At 40.5% G+C, this 17,385-nt stretch overlaps 1 protein-coding gene and 1 long non-coding RNA gene across 8 annotated transcripts in view; one reads left to right on the top strand and one right to left on the bottom strand.

Annotated features, from left to right (window-relative positions):
* The window catches only part of AGA-DT (AGA divergent transcript), a 254,277-nt gene extending 249,722 nt beyond the window's left edge, over positions 1-4,555 (bottom strand). For 5 of the 7 annotated variants that reach the window (XR_008524894.2, XR_008524895.2, XR_010139823.1 and 2 more), the window contains exon 1: positions 1,181-4,143. This is a non-coding gene — a long non-coding RNA (AGA divergent transcript). Of the gene's footprint in view, positions 1-1,180 lie in introns of all 7 variants that reach the window. The other 2 variants (XR_010139824.1, XR_010139825.1) reach the window with 2 other exon arrangements.
* AGA (aspartylglucosaminidase) lies at positions 4,131-15,431 on the top strand. The gene is made up of 9 exons (XM_009240476.3): positions 4,131-4,375; positions 6,235-6,388; positions 6,978-7,090; positions 8,188-8,300; positions 9,527-9,641; positions 10,698-10,773; positions 12,491-12,598; positions 13,631-13,764; positions 15,186-15,431. The coding sequence occupies exons 1-9, from the start codon at positions 4,249-4,251 to the stop codon at positions 15,284-15,286; spliced, it is 1,041 nt and encodes a 346-aa protein (XP_009238751.1). The 5' UTR covers positions 4,131-4,248; the 3' UTR covers positions 15,287-15,431.
* Positions 15,432-17,385: the final 1,954 nt, after the last annotated feature.

Below are 17,385 nucleotides of genomic sequence, written 5' to 3'. Positions count from 1 at the left end.
TTAAGACTTAAGGGTGCTGTTTTTAAGACATCCAGAAATCTCACAGTCCTGCCATGCACCATCTTTATAAGCATTTAAACCAAATTTCAGGCAGCTCCAAGTAAACTAAAAACATTATTTTTAATTCTCATTTAATATATTCAAGGAAATTCTAAGTGATTACTTTCAAATGCATTACAGGTATTGGGCCAACTCTTCATTCTTCCTGTGGAAATTTCTGTATCTCAAATTGATCAAATTGATTTCTTTTTACTGCCTTGTATGTTTCTGGACTGCCTCCTTGACATCAATTATAGATACTTGGGAATGGCAAATTATAATAAGAGAATTTTATTTAATTTGCCTGGTATTCCACCATTCTCCCACATCTACCTCATTCACAAAGCTTTGTAAAATAAGAAAGAATATTATTATTATCTGCATTTTATAGATGAGAAAAGCATGGCTTAGGAAGCTTACATGAGTTAACCACAGCTGATATATAGTCACCTGTTTGTTTAATTTTTTTTTTAATAGAGACAGGAATCTCGCTATGTTGCCCAGGCTGGTCTCAAACTCCTGGGCTCAAGCCATCCACCCACCTCAGCCTCCCAAAGTGCCAGGATTATGGACACGAGCCACTAGGCCTGGCCACACCCTAAGTTTTAAAATCTAAGTCTCGAAAATCCTCCTGAAGTATTGCTAGTTATAAGTAAGCTCTACTTAGGAACAGAAACATTTTGCCAAACAAAATTGTGTAATGCATTCTAAGCTTAAATAATTTTACAAATAGTTCCTTTGATTTATCAGTAACACTAAATATCTCTGCCCTTGTGTATAATGATTTAAAAGAATGAAAAATGGGAGAGGATGCTGGAAAAACTGAGGATCATTTATTTTATGGTCTATTACTGAAACAGGAAAAGTTCCCTTGTCCCCCTTGCAGGGCGTGTGATGGGGGTATGGCTCGCTTCTTCAGTGCCCTGCTGCTGAAACCTCTATAGGGATATACAGACGGGCAGACTGTGAGGCTCTGACCCCACAGCAGTGTCTAAGTGTGAATGTTTACAGCTGAAGCCCCAGTGGGCGTGTGTTACAGGGTGCTCTTTTAGTTTAACCGTCTGTAAGCGGCTTGTGTGAGCTCAATTAGACCCCTGCCTTATCGCAAAGACAGAGGGCTTTCTGTATCCCGGGTTCTTACCTTGGTGTACCGGAAGAATTGGATCACACGTGGGCTTGAAGAATGAGTGGAAAGTTTTATTGAGTGGAAGTAGCTCTCGGCAGACGGGGGAACCAGAAGGGAGATGGTTTTCTCCTGGAGTCAAGTATGGCGGCCTGACTCTTCTCTGACCTCCCCGGACAAACTCTGCATTCTTCCGCTGGTCAACGGCCTGCCAGCATGCCGCTGTGCTCCTATGCTGGTGCGTTCCTCTCGACATCCAGCAGCCCCTGTATTCTCTGCCTACATGCTCCTCTCAACGTCCGGCTGCTTGTGTGTCTGCCTGCCAGGGTCTCGGGGGTTTTTATAGGCACAGGATGAGGACATGGCAGGCCAGGGTGATCTTGGGAGATGCAACATTCGGGCAGGAAAACAAAAATGCCTGTCTTCACCTAGGTGGGCACAGGCCCAGGGATGAAGCCCTGGCTGAGGACCACGCCCTCCTCTACCCAGCACTTCCCGTCCCCCTTCCGTATCATTTAAAGGGACCACGCCCTTCCCTTCCCAGCATTCCCTTCCCAGCACTTTCCTGCGGCATCACTACCTGTTAACAGGTGTTCCTTTTCGTTTAGATTTACCTCAAAACAAAGGCGAAGGATCTAATTCTATTTAGGCCCAAAAGAGCACCTAAGTGAGAGTAACAGAAGGTTACTTCTAGGACTAAAATGAAAATTATTCTTCAAGTGTTGGTCAAAGGGAAACTACTCCAGAAGGAACCAAACATCCAGACGAATTTAACTTCTTTAAGAAATAGCTACAGTTTAGGCAAACTGGACAGTGGATCCAGTAGGTATTTTAGTAGCCACTAAGAAGACACTGAATCGGGTAGATTCTTTAGGGATTGCATATTAGTTATTTAAATACAAATATCCGGCCAGGCACGGTGGCTCACACCTGTAATCCCAGCATTTTGGGAGGTCGAGGTGGGGGGGGGGGAATCACCTGAGGTCAGGAGTTCAAGACCAACCTGGCCAAAATGGCAAAACCTGTCTCTACTAAAAATACAAAAATTAGCCGGGCATGGTGGTAGGCAGTAATAATCCCAGCTACTCAGGAGGCTAAGGCAAGAGAATGGCTTGAACGCAGGAGGTGGAGGTTGCAGTGAGCCGAGATTACACCACTGAACTCCAGCCTGGGCGATAGAGCAAGACTCCATCCCAAAAAATAAATACATACATACATACATACAAATATCCATGGAAAAGCTGATATATTGAGACCTTCTATCAGCCATTCCCACTATAGTGTAATTTAGCTGTTTCTCTGACAGGAATTTTTATTTAAGAAGAAAGAATTTTGGAGAAATAGACATAGTAGGAGGTAACAGATCAGGCTCTTTCCACCAGAAGAAACACAAATACCTTAAAAAACAGGAAGAGGCTAGAGAGATCAGTGGGGTACTAAGACCAATTTTCCATGTATTGTATTTTACAATTTTTGCTAAAAGCATTTCCTAATTCCTTAAGGCTGCATAAAAATACTCAGCCCAGGAGCTAAGGAAAATTTACTCAGAGGACAATGTATGCTTTTCTTGCTTTCTTACCCTGTTTCACCCAAGTTTCCAGTTTCACCTGCCATTGGGTTATGCTGATTACTCCAGCACAGATGACTTGTTCCTCTTCCAAACCCCATGAAAGGAACTTAGAAAATTTCTCTTTATTGTACCTTTTAAATAACATTTCCCCAATAGGGTAATGACACTTCTGGGCTATCTTATGTTCTTTAAATTATGTATTTAATTTCCTAGCAATCAATAAGAGCCTTGAAGTTTTTGTAAGTCTCACAACTCCTACCTAGTTTATATTTTTACATTTAGTTATTTATTTATTTTTGAGTCAGAGTCTTGCTCTGTTGTCCAGGCTAGAGTGAAGTGATGCGATCTCAGCTCACCACAATCTCCACCTCCCGGGTTCAAGCAATTCTGCCTCAGCCTCCCAAGTAGCTGGGACTACATGCATGCACCACCACGCCCGGCTAATTTTTGTATTTTTAGTACAGACGGGGTTTCACTATGTTGGCCAGGCTGGTCTCGAACTCCTGACCTCGTGATCCACCCGCCTCAGCATCCCAAAGTGCTGGGATTATAGGCGTGAGCCATCATCGTGCCCGGCCTAGTTCATATTTTTAAAGTTTGTATAGATTTATAGATGCTTTTAAAAATGTGATTATGTGTCTTGCCTTGGCAACCTGGGCAGGCATTCCAGACGCCCAAAGGGATTATTAGTTCATGTTCGCACGTCTGCCCAGCAACAAAACTGAGCAGCCTCCACCAAGCACGTAAAATCCCCATTCCTCCTCTTATTCATTTATTTAGCACTTAATAGTGCCAGGCAGGAAGGTAAAAATACATTTAAAAAGGAATGGAGATAGCCGTCTTGCCCTGGAGGTGCAGGAAGCTGCACTTCAGTGTGCTAGGTAGAGGGTACATAGGCCGTTTCTGTTTTTCTTCCAGCTCAGGGATTTATAATGAGAGGAAGTGCTACAAAAAGCTGTGTGCGAAAATGACGGACGCTATGAACAGAAAAAAAATCTAAAATCAATCCGGTCCTAAGCAAACACGCTTCACCTACACTCATAACTATTGCAGATCTCCGAGGCCTGGGATCCCCAAGAATATATTGAGTTTGACAAACTTTTCAACTTCAACTTTAAATTAAAAAGACAGTAAAAAAAACCAAATCCATAGTACACAGCAATCGGCTAAAGTTCCTGGGGCCCTGCAACCCAGAGTTGAATAATTTTGTATTAAATTCCCAATATCAAGCTAAATCTATTTTAACCACAGGAAAAGCAGCAACTTGTTTGGCTATTTTAAAAATCTGCACAGCACTTAAGAAGAAGCACCTTAGCGCAGGGAACAGCTCAGCACCCCTTGACACGACTCTCCCGCGGGTCCAGGGACGCCTCGTCTCGCGAGAGTTGAAGGAGGACTGCGCGCACCCGGGAGAGAGCGGGCGCGGCCGGTAGGCGGGCGGGGCACTGGGGATTAATTGTTCGGCGATCGCTGGCTGCCGGGACTTTTCTCGCGCTGGTCTCTTCGGCGCTCAGGGATGGCGCGGAAGTCGAACTTGCCTGTGTTTCTCGTGCTGTTTCTGCTCTGCCAGGCCCTAGTGCGCTGCTCCAGCCCTCTGCCCCTGGTCCTCAACACTTGGCCTTTTAAGAATGCAACCGAAGCAGGTGCGGGTTGGCGGCCTGGGCGGGTGGCCGCGCCGCGACAGCTTGCGGGTGGGGAGGGCTAGCCCGCCCCGCTGCAGTCACCGGGCAGGGAGGGCGGACGAGCGCCGGGCTGAGCCGGGTCTCGAGGTCCCGCCCTCTAGGTCTTCCTGAGTCTCCAGCGTCGCTCAGTCTCTTGCAAGTAGCCTTTACTGCATCCTCCCCACCTACCACTGTTGCATTTTAGGTCCTCCCTTCGTGCAGCCCCCAGCGCAATATATTTTCCACCCTGCTGCTGACCATAGTTATGGCCTTTGTGCTTTAATCAAGTAGCACTTACGCTTTTCTGCCTGACAGTCTTTTCACGGGCTGTGTACGTCTCCACCCCTCGTTTCTAATCCTTCACTTCTTCGCAATTTTGTAGACGACTAATAGTTTCCCAGCCATGGCCTACTCTTTTCCCATTTACTTTTTTTGCCACGTGTTGTCATGCTTTAGCTGCCACCTAGAATTCAAGGTTCCAACCTTTGCTGTACATTAACACTATCTGGGGAGCTTCTCAAAAATCATCCTGCCGGGACCCACCTCCTGTGATTGTGATCTAACTGCTGGAATCAGGGAAACTGTTTTTTCTTTAAAAAGCTCCCTAGGTGATTTCGATTTGCAGACAGGGTTGAGAACCACTAAGCTAAGGTATCACCTCTTCCAGGAAGCGTTCCCTGACTTAACTGCCCTCGTGTCCAGAATGAGTTAGGTTCCTGCCTTCTGCACCTTGTTAATAGCCTTTACGTACCATTATCTTGGCATTTTCGCATTGTACTATGCTTGTTTCTTTCATTTGCTTAATGACCAGAAGAGTCATTTTCAGACCCCTCCTCCTCCATCTGAGGTTGCTGACGTATTAACTTTCAAGGGCAGAATTGGCTCCAGAATTTGGTGGAGCTAAATTTCTGTGTTACAGGCAGTGCATACGATTCAGAGAAAATGAAGAAACAGGCTGTGAGAAAGATATTCCCAGTGATAATGAGACGAAAAGAAATTGCATCAGCCTGGGCGGGGGGACAGTTCTGTGTTTAAGTTGCCTGTATTGAAAGAATGAACTTGCGTAAATACACTTTCAAGCCTGTAGGTGCTGTAGTGATGCTTAAAGTATGTACCAACGAGAGCACCTACTCTTCAAGGAATTCTGTTGTTACCAGAAAAGAAATTGTCCATCAAAGACCCTTCCCCTACACCCCCAAATGTATGGGATCCTGGCTCTGCTGCTTACCAGCTGTGTGACCTTAAACTAACTGCCTGACCTGTGGCTCTGTTTCCTTTTCTTTAAAATGAGGGTCGTGATTGTACAGTACCTATCACAGAAGCTGTTATGAAGACTCAATGAACTAATCCATATAAAGTCCACGTTGTAATTGTTTGCTGTTCAGTATTAGTAAGACTTCCTGGGATAGGTGTTACCTCAATACACGTATTAATTATGCATATTTTAATCTAATGATGCAGAAGAAATGTGTGAAGAAGGCTGCGGTTTAGTGGATTTTTTATTTAACTGCCTTTTAGTAGTTTCGATTGTACCTTTTAAAATAAAGGAGGGGATACTGATTTCGTTTCTCACACACAGAAGAGGTAGATATTAGTAAGTGAAAAAAAAAAAAAACCTTCACCTTGCACCAATAGCCAGTTTTTGAGTTCTTCTGATAACTAGTTAAATAATTTTGACTCTTCACTCTGACTCCTTTGTAGCACTTGATAAACTAATGTGTTAAAAAGTCAGCTTAACTCAGTAAATGTGAAAAAGTTGTTAAATTGGAGTTGGTTTATTGCACTTGGCATTGAAAAATATACATATATATAAACAAGCATTATTGGGATTTGATTAACAGCGTGGAGGGCATTAGCATCTGGAGGCTCTGCCCTGGATGCAGTGGAGAGCGGCTGTGCCATGTGTGAGAGAGAGCAGTGTGACGGCTCTGTAGGCTTTGGAGGAAGTCCTGATGAACTTGGAGAAACCACACTAGATGCCATGATCATGGATGGGTAAGAACACCGTTCAGGTCCTACTTACTATGTTGAGTTGCATTTAGAGTTGTGGTCTTCTGAGAGCAAGATGAAAGAATGCATGAGTTTTGTCACAGATCAAAACCCCTAGCTTATTATATTTGACCTTTCTAAACACAGTTTCCTTCTCAACTAAAAAAAAAAAAAAAAATCAGAGTAATAGAAATATCACATGGAGAGATAGGTAGTCTCCTTAGAACCGAGAGAATGCCAAGCTAAAAAACTACGTCTCTGACCTTATAAACAATCGTTTATCTGCTGTCCACAAATGCTGTGGTTTGCCTGACCTGAAGCCTTCAGTCCCCTTTCAAAAGCCACTTTTAAAATTAGCTTGGAGAAACTGAGAATTTTAGTGCTGTTGTGGTATATGGCAAGCTGATTTTCTATTTTTTTCCTTAATTTTGTCTGATTGTGGGAATCTATATGAACTTCATGGATGTGCTGTCACTTCTGTGTTAAGATGGTGGAGTTTAACTGCAAAACACTATTGATTGGAGAAAAGCAATGTTTTTAATCTATGAACCTCTGAAAACTCCTTAATTCTTAACTGCATTCTATTTTCTTGCAGCACTACTATGGATGTAGGAGCAGTAGGAGATCTTAGACGAATTAAAAATGCTATTGGTGTGGCACGGAAAGTACTGGAACATACAACACACACACTTTTAGTAGGAGAGTCAGGTATTTTTTTAACTACACTGAAATTTTTTCTAGTCTTTTGACTATAGTTTTCACTGAAAAATAGTACAAAATCATGGATAAAAGCAGACCTAAGTTCAAATTCCAGCTGTTTTACTTAACATCTATTTAACTGGATAAGTAACTTCTAAATCTCTTTACTTCTTCATCTCTAAGAGGAAGGGAATGGAAGTTTTGCTGTGGTGGGGTCTATTATTTGAACACCTTCCAAGTTATAGACCAAAAACCATACAGTGACCTATAGTCAAAATTTATTGTTAATGATCTATTATCTAACAACTCCAGTAGGCTTCCCTCAGTTTTGTAGCATCTACAGAATTAGAAACTACCCGACAAGTAAAAGGATCTGCTACCCATTCATTGGAATTCAGTTCCTTTGGTGTCTCAAAGATTTTTTTTATACGCGGGCATTGCAATCTAGTTTCAGTGCAATTCTAAGACTCAGTATTGGTGAGAAGTGTGCCTTTTCTTTTGTGAAGTGGAAGGAGGAAAATTGTGGAGGAGGCGAGATGGGAAGAGAACTCTTTTTTTTTTTGAGACGGAGTTTCGCTCTTGTCACCCAGGCTGGAGTGCAATGGCGCGATCTCGGCTCCCTGCAACCTCCGCCTCCTGGGTTCAAGTGATTCTCCTACCTCAGCCTCCCAAGTAGCTGAGATTACAGGCACGCGCCACCACGCCCAGCTAATTTTTGTATTTTTAGTAGAGACGGGGTTTCACCATGTTGGCCAGGATGGTCTCTATCTCTTGACTTCGTGATCCACCCACCTCAGCCTCCCAAAGTGCTGGGATTACAGGTGTGAGCCACCGCACCCGGCCAGGACAAGAACTCTTATAATGCGTACCCCAATGGTTTTAAGTGGATCCGTTTTAGGAAGGGCATAAGGAAATCAAAGGTCTAAAAATTGAGTCTCTTAAAACCGTTCATGTGTGAATATTCCTTTGAAGAGTCCTTTAAGAACGGTCTCTTAAAACCGTTCATGGGTCAGAGGCATGCTGACCCAGAATGCCTCTAGTACATATATTTTTGTTGAAAAGACAATACTTGAATAATTTACACTTTCCTTTTTTCCAATCTCCAGCCACCAAATTTGCTGAGAGTATGGGGTTTATCAATGAAGACTTATCTACCAGTGTTTCTGAAGCTCTTCATTCAGATTGGCTTGCTCGGAATTGCCAGCCAAATTATTGGAGGGTATGCACACATTTAATTTAAAATATAAGTTAATTGAAAATATTCAATGACATCCTTTCTGCTCACTGTTGCCTGCCCGTTGTCTAGGGTGCTGGTTAGCATCCTGGCTGTACATTAGAACCAGTGGTTTTAGTTGACTCTCCAGATATGGATGTTCCTGAAACACCTCTGGTTGCATCAGATGCATATCCAGCATGGAGAGCTACTGGTCTCTTGCAATAGTTTTCAAACTGAAGTTTCTGCCACGTGGAGGTGGCTGCCTCAATCAGGGCTGCTCTGCTTGTATTTCTTTGTAACTAAGTCTAAAAAATCAGTTTGGAAACTATGAGTCTAAAATATTTCTTAGATTTTATGTGCAGTATATCCAGTATCTTGTTCTTGACTTGAGGACATACAATATTACATGTCTAGTATGTTACCAGTGGCATAATTTTTCTTTAATAGGACTTTTGGCATAAATCAGTTTGCCTTTGCTATACAGGGTCCTTCTGTGGGATATCTTAGTCTCTCATCTATTTCTTCCCTAAGTCTTAATTACTTTTGAGTAGCCATCAAGTCAGAAATCCCTTGGGTTAAGCACTTGAAAGAGGCGAATCATAAAACGAAGTTAGGGGAGGCACCTAGTGTACTGATGTGTAAGACATGAGGAATAAGAATAGGTTTCTTGCTTTAATACCAGTCTACATACACAACCTAAATTTATGAGTTTGCATTATATTCTTGAGCCCTTAAGATTTATAAAGGAATCTTAAAGCACAACTTAGAATATATTCATATAAACCTAGCTTTGAAAAAACAATAAAAGCTTTTAAAACATATTTTACTTTAAGTCTCAGAATTCTTTGGCCAAGGAACAAATTTCTGAAATTTAAAGGTCCAGTGTGTATCTAATTTCTTTAAGGATTAATATCTAATTTTTAAAAACTTTATATCTACTATTGTGTTGAGAATTTTAGGTATATACAAAGAGAGAAATTAGGGACCTGTGTCATGCAATATAGATACCTCACCTATATTATTTAATTCTTAGACTAGAATGGATATTCAGTAAAATTATTTATTTGTTTTTATATAAGACTTAGTGATTTCTTAGCTTTTAATTCTTATCTTTAAGTTACCAGATGTCTTTTTTTGGTTTCTTGCTAGTGTTTAGTGACTGTACATAATTTCTTGGCAATTTCTAAAAATACCCTTTGTAAGAAATAAAACTTGAATCTTGTTTACAGAATGTTATACCAGATCCCTCAAAATACTGCGGACCCTACAAACCACCTGGTATCTTAAAGCAGGATATTCCTATCCATAAAGAAACAGAAGATGATCGTGCTCATGACACTATTGGTAACTTGCCTTTTGTGCAGTTTTTATGGATAAAGTTTAGTTAATTATCTTCCTGTAGCTCTTCCCTATTCTTCTACCAGAAGTTGATTTTGATTGTTTTAACTGCCAATTAAGTGTGCCTCTCTATAAATAGATCCATCTTGTCTTAGGATCTGTATAAAATTTGGTGAATTATTTATACAAGACACCTAAAACCCAATGACTATTCACTTGCGGATTTTTAAATCTTTATTTGATATTTGATTTTTTGGCAGTTTTATGTTGCTGTATTTTAGTGACCTTAAATAATTGTTTCCAAGTTACAATGTTGAAAATTTACATTAGTCTTTGTCTTAGTTTGTTTTTCACTGTTATAACATGACTACCACAGACTGGGTAATTTATAAACAAAAGTTTATTTGCCTCACAGTTCTGGAGCCTGAGAAGTTCAAGAACAGGGTGCTGGCATCTGGCCAGGGCCATCCCAAGGTGGAAGTCAAGAGAATGAGACAGGAAATCGGGTAGAACTCATCCTTTATATCAGGAACCCACTCCCTGCGATAATGGCATTAAGCCCTTTTAGCCTAATCGCCTCTTAAAGGCCCCACCTGTTAATAATAATTAATAATGTTAATTGCCTGTTACAGTGGCAATTAACAAAATACCCAGACTGGATGGCTTATAAACAACAGAAATTTATTTCTCACAGTTATGGAGGCTGGGAAATTCAAGATCAAGGCGCTGGCAGGTTCAGAGTTTGGGGACGGCTTGTTTCCTGGCTCATGGATGGCGTCTTCTTGCTGTGTCCTCACATGGTGGAAGGGGCGAGGAAGCTCTCTGGGGCCTCATTTATAAGGGCATGAATTCCATTCATGGGGGCTCTGTCCTCATGACCTAATGAGCTACCAAAGGCCTCACCTCTTGATACCATCACCTTGTGGACTAGGATGTTGACGTGAATTTGGGGGAACACAAACATTCAGAGCACAGCAGTTATTACCAGTTGCTCAATTATTTGGTTATATTTGAGGTAAACTTTATACACCTACAGTGATTTTTTTTTTTTTTAACTTCTAGGCATGGTTGTAATCCATAAGACAGGAGGTATTGCTGCTGGTACATCTACAAATGGTATAAAGTTCAAAATACATGGGTTAGTGTTTCCAAAAGAACAGAGCTCTCAAATATACATTGAATGCAGAGCAATATATGCCAGGTGCTATGGGGGTTGCAAAGCACAGCCCTAGTCTCACAGCTGCGATGAATGAGTGTGAAAGAAAATGCAGTACTCTCTGCTGAGTGCCGTAGGAGAGGGAGTCACAGCCAGTGCTGTAGGGTTTAGGGATGGCAGAGGTGATCTCTTTAAGCTGGGGTAGTTAGGAACACCAGTAAAGTGATGCTTGGAGCTCAGCCCTGAGTCATGGTAGTTGAGGTTCAGTGCTCCTACTAGCTAGGAAAGTTGTGTGCATATATGTGTGTGTGTGTTCAGGGCTCCCACTGGGGTGTGTGTATGTGTGCATGTGTTCAGAACTCCCACTGGCTTGGAAAGAAGGTGTGTGTGTGTGTATGCGTGCGTGTGTGTGCGTGCACGCTCAGGGCTCCCACTGGTGTGGGGGTGTGTGTGTGTATTCAGGGCTCCCACTGGCTAGGGAAGAAGGGGTGTGGGGGTGTATGTGTTTTTTGGGGTAGGGGAAGTGGTATTGGAAGATAAGACTACAAGGGAAGACTGGAGCCAGATTTAAGGAGTCTTAAGTCAGTTTAAGGCATTCTGGATTTAATTTTGAAATAGAAAAGCATTAAACATTTCTTATAGAAAAAAATCTGGTAAAAGTTTGGCACATTACATAGGAAGCGGAAATAGATTATAGATAAGGGAAACCAATTTTGAACATGTTGCAGTCATCTGGAAATTAGATGATAAAGGATGGTAATAATAGAATAGTCACTGTAAATCTATGCCATCCTGGTATATACCTGGCTGATAACAAGTTCTTTTAAAAAATTTATTTTAATGACAGTGAAAATTATGTGTATTTGTGGTGTACAACATGATATTTTGATATATGTATATGTTGTAGAATGGCTAAATCAAGCTATTTATTATCTCACAGACCTATTTTATTATGGTGAGAACACTTAAAATCTACTTAGCAGTTTTCAGCTGGGTGCGGTGGCTCACGCCTGTAATCCCAGCTCTTTGGGAGGCCAAGGCAGGCAGATCACCTGAGGTCAGGGGTTCGAGACCAGCCTGGCCAACATGGTGAAACCCCGTCTCTACTAAAAAAAATACAAAAAATTAGCCAAGCTTGGTGGTTCGTGTCTATAGTGCCAGCTACTCAGGAGGCTGAGGCAGGGAGAATCGCTTGAACCCAGGAGGCGGAGGTTGCAGTGAGCCAAGATCATGCCATTGCACTCCAGCTGGGTGACAGAGCAAGACTCCATCTCAAAAAAAGAAAAAAAATCTACTTCCCAGTTTTCAAATGTGCGCTCTATTGTTATTAACCTTAGCATGATCCGCGGTAGGCCTCTAGAACTTACCCTCCTGCCCGACTGGAATTGTGTGTCCTTTGACCCATGTCTCACCAGGTCCCCCTCCACAGCCTCCAGTAACCACCATTTTAGTCTCTGTTTCTGTGAGTTCAGCTGTTTTACACTCCACGTCTGATAACAAATTCTTACATAATTAATATAGGTTTGTGAAAACCTTAGTTGAAAAACTAATGAAAACCTGTTCTGTCTTTGTTCTGATGAAGAATTTACTTAAAACGGTATCAGAGTCTAAGTGGAACTATCCCTTATTTGGAAGAGCTTATGACTTAATGTGTTTTACACTCGATTTCCTGCCCTAAATTGTTAATACCCTCTCAAAGCCGTGTAGGAGACTCACCAATACCTGGAGCTGGAGCCTATGCTGACGATACTGCAGGGGCAGCCGCAGCCACTGGGAATGGTGATATATTGATGCGCTTCCTACCAAGGTATGACTTCTTAGTTTGTGAATTTTAGAGACCTTTGGAGAAGATATTTTTTTCTTTTAAGATAGAAAATAATTTTTGAGGCTGGGTGCAGTGGCTCACGACTGTAATCCCTGCACTTTGGGAGACTGAGGCAGGTAGATCACCTGAGGTCAGGAGATTCAGACCAGCCTGGCCAGCATGGTCTTGAACTCCTGACCATTTCTACTAAAAATACAAAAAATTGAGCTGGGCATGGTGGCACAAGTCTATAGTCCCAGCTATTCGGGAGGCTGAGGTAGGAGAATCGCTTGAACCTGGGAGACAGAGGTTGCAGTGAACCAAGATCACGCCACTGCACTCCAGCCTGGGCAACAAGAGTGAGACTCTGTCTCAAGAAAAAAAAAAGAAAACATAATTTTTGTGTTGTGTAACCTGAATTTCTGTGCACAAGAGCTTCTTAGAAACTGCATACAAACTTGTTGCCTATCATTTTGATAATGATAATCATTCAAGTTAAGTAATCATAGTCCTGTGAAATAAGGTAGTATTTCTCACCCTGCTTCCCAGATGGGAATACTTATGATCTGTTTAGATAATTGATGTAAAGCTACTGAGTAAAGAAGCTGTGATAATTGATGGTAAAAGTAGGAAGTGCAGTCATCGTGTACAATTAACCACCCTAGCTAGATGTTGTGCACGTGCACACTACTTTCCCCTTTGATTGTAGCTGTTTTTCTCATTGAAAATCTGTATTCTTTTTGACTTCTGGCCATTACATTTGACTGTCAGTACCATTACTGACAGTTATTCAGCCAAAGCCAACAATAATATTCCATATCTGAAATTCATGGGTGGCTTAGTTGAAAAGATAGACACTGTATCAAAGTTGACTTGCTTTGTGGATGCTTTAACAGAAGTAACCGACTCCTGTTCATTTATGTGTATTCTATCACATGTGGCAATTTTGGTGGTTTTAATTTCTAACTTCAAGTAACCCAATTTGGAGTTAGTATTTATTCTGTGACACTAAGGTTTCACCTCTGTTTCAATCAGCTACCAAGCTGTAGAATACATGAGAAGAGGAGAAGATCCAACCATAGCTTGCCAAAAAGTGATTTCAAGAATCCAGAAGTATTTTCCAGAATTCTTTGGGGCTGTTATATGTGCCAATGTGACTGGAAGTTACGGTAAGTTGTGTTTAGATTTTGTATTTGTGTGAACTTCCAAATATTTATAAAACATACACTTTTTAAATATTGTAGTGTACAATACACTATATTCACTAGAAAGAGTCTCCTTAAGTGGGCATTGAATAAATGTTAATTGATGATCTGTCAAGACCCACAGCGTTAAAAATATACCTAAAAGCCTCTTTTGATTGACTGCTGGTAGTTATGACCCAGTCTCTGACTGGTAGTTCTTATCTTTCACATGTGTCTTAAATGAAGTTTAGCTTCAGCTCCAGTACATGTTGACATAGGCTAATCTAGTCAAATGTTTTTACTAATTAAAAATAGACAAGGATAAATTATCTTCCCTATTTCTTTTCTATTCATTATTTAAATGCCTCAGCCATTTAGATCTTCTCGGGGCTCCTAAGAACAAAATGTATTACTAATTAGTAAACCGAAGAGGTTAGCAGAATTATTTTTGCACTGTTTGAGGCTTGTCTTTCACTTCATTTACTTTCCATATGAGCCTATCACAGTTTCAAAGCATTTTAAGATCAGCCACTGCTGATTCTCATTAGTGAATTTTCAGATGGGGAAGATACACAGCTTACTGATCAATATGACTTATTAGGTTGGACTGCTTATTATTGTTCTTTGATCTTTTACTTCCCACAGTTCTATATTTGAAAAACTTGTTTGAGGAATGCTTTATTCTTTTTTAAGCACTAAGACACAAAAGTCAATAAAAATTATGAAGGGGAAAAGCTTTATGTATCAAATAAGGCAGTTTTATTGATTCCCTCTTAAGAAATAAACCTTATTAGAAAGCTCAAAGTTGGATTTAACAGAATGAAAAAAATGATACTTATATAATTGTGGATGAATTTACAGGTGACTAGTTTCTTCTATTTAATGACCGAAGAGGACCCTCCCCCAGGTGTTTGAGCATGAGAAGATGAACTTGATTAGACAAAGCATCTTGACAAATTACTCTTGACTCTTCCTGTGAGAGTAGAAGAATAGGGAGCAATGGTGGGGTATGGGGTTATGAATGAATGATGAGAATGTTCTAGTGGCTAGAGAAATAAATGGCTAGAGAAATAAAATGTGGGAGGTGTGCCTGAATAATTTTTTCTAAGAAAAATATGTAAGAACAGTTAAATAATCGTAGCAGTGACAGCGTGTGTATAGATCAACAACAACAACAAAAACCAGCCAGTTTTCTGAAGTTCAAAGAGCTAGTTTACCAGCTACCTCATTCCTTTCATGGACTGTTCACTGCTCAGTTCTGAGGAGGATGACACTAGTGTATTTCCATGTGGCTTAGACATAAGGTATACAGTAGCCAGTGTCTAGTCAAATAAGCAGTATCTGTATTGGTTATAAATATGTGCATCCTGTAGTTAACCAAACGTCTTTCTCATTTTTGGCCCCAGGTGCTGCTTGCAATAAACTTTCAACATTTACTCAGTTTAGTTTCATGGTTTATAATTCCGAAAAAAATCAGCCAACTGAGGAAAAAGTGGACTGCATCTAATCCATCTTTACTGTCAACATCCGTATTTAAAGAAGAAAGAAACAAAGGCTGAAAAGGCTGCTCACTATCATCATCTAGTGTTCTTCATGTGTTCTAAAGTCTTTTTGTAAAATAAACACAAAAATAAATTTATGTTGAATTGGCACTTTCTATATCTGAAATTTTATTATCTATTTTTATTTAACCTTTCTTATATTATCTGAAGATGAATATATATATGGCTGTATTTTGTATATATTAAGTGACACTTGGATTTCTGATCAGTGTTGCAAAAAATTGCTACTTTGAGATTTATTTCCACAGTGATATATTAAACCCAAAAGGAATCATCATACTTGGATGCTTAAAATAGAGTATACAAGTTTTTTAGACCCAAAGAAAAAAACAGCAGTCCCAGCATGATCAGTCCTGATTGAATTTCATTATGTCACAGTGATGCATCTCTTAGCACTGATTATTGGTTTTACTTAATATTCCCTAAAAACTTGAGGAAGGAAGATGATAGAACATGAGATACTTTTTGTTTGGTACATACTAGAAAATACGGCTATCTTCTGATGAGCAATTGTGTTGATTTTCTTTGTTTTTTTCCTCTTATGGAGCTCTCAGTGTCTGAAAGTTCTAAAGCCACAAGAATCGATGATGTTTTAGCTGCTGATATTTAGTATTGATCGCTTCTTTTAAAAATGATTTGGGGAACTTGATCTGTACTGTAATTTTACTAATTCCTTGTGCAGAGGTGGGTATTGCAATTAGAAGTCAAGAAATAGGTTGTTTAGCTTGGTTTGTTTCCCTAACTTCTGATTAACTCTCTGTATGACAACTCTACAGAAGTTGTGCACGTGCTTTCTCAGCAGCATTTTTCCTTCAAAATCATCTTTTTAATCAACAGTCATTAATAAATGTACATGTACGATATTGTCTTGAAACTTTAGAATTTCTGCTGTTTTTTCTATGCTCATCTTAGGTTCTTTCTAATTTAGGGGAGAAAGCTATCGTTTTAAGAACAGTGTAGGTCACTTGTTCTGGGACCTTGCTATGTATCAGAATTGTCTGGGGAGCCTCTTTAAAAATGCCCTCTGTCCCACTAAGTCAGATTCTCCATAAATGAGGACTTGAAACCTGGAATTAGCAACTACTAATGGCAGCCCTACAGCTTCACACTCTCAGAGAAGGAATCTTACTCCAGGGTTATCTGAGGTATGCTAACCTGCTTAAACCTGGTGCTGGGCCTTGGAAAAAGAAAAAAATCAGATTTAAATTTGCGGTTACATTAAGATGATACTTTTGTATATTTGCTTTCCATTAATAAATAAGGCAGTCATTTACAAAATCACCAGGAAAAGGAGAATGAAGTACTCATGGCCTGTCACTTACAAGCAAATTGGGAGTTTAGCTGACAAAAGCAATCCACATATGTTTCCAAAAGATGTTTTCTTTTTAAGTCACATTCTTCCTCAGAGAAATAATTTCTCTGTATTTCTTAAGTAATGGAATCACTTTGGAAATACATTTGTAAAGTTCCAGTTTTGACTGTAATATTATTTAAATAATACAGATGTGTCTTCTTTTGAAAAGAATTGTTTGTGTGTCCCTAGTGATGTTGTATATGGAGGGAACTTCTTTGATGATGTGATACCAGTGTTCACGGGGGTTGTGGGAAATACATGTAGGAAACTAGTGAAAATAACACAGCTGGGAAAGAGAATTGTGAGCCAATCAGAAATACATTGAATTTGGAAGTGATTCGCTAAAATGGGAAAAGCAAGAAAGTAACTTGGGAAGGAAGCCTTAGAAAATGTAATCATGGTTTAACTTTTTTTTTTTTTTTGAGACGGAGTCTCGCTCTGTCGCCCAGGTTGGAGTGCAGCGGCACGATCTTGGCTCACTGCAAGCTCCGCCTCATGGGTTCACGCCATTCTCCTGCCTCAGCCTCCCGAGTAGCTGGGACTACAGGTGCCCACCACCTCGGCCGGCTAATTTTTGTATTTTTAGTAGAGATGGGGTTTCACCGTGTTGGTCAGGCTGGCCTCAAACTCCTGACCTTGTGATCCACCTGCCTCGGCCTCCCAAAGTGCCGGGATTACGGGCGTGAGCCA

This window comes from Pongo abelii, chromosome 3, assembly GCF_028885655.2.
Source record: "Pongo abelii isolate AG06213 chromosome 3, NHGRI_mPonAbe1-v2.0_pri, whole genome shotgun sequence".
Classification (NCBI taxonomy): Eukaryota; Metazoa; Chordata; class Mammalia; order Primates; family Hominidae; genus Pongo; species Pongo abelii.
Note: the sequence above shows the minus strand (reverse complement) of the source record. Positions and strands in the feature narration are given on the sequence as shown.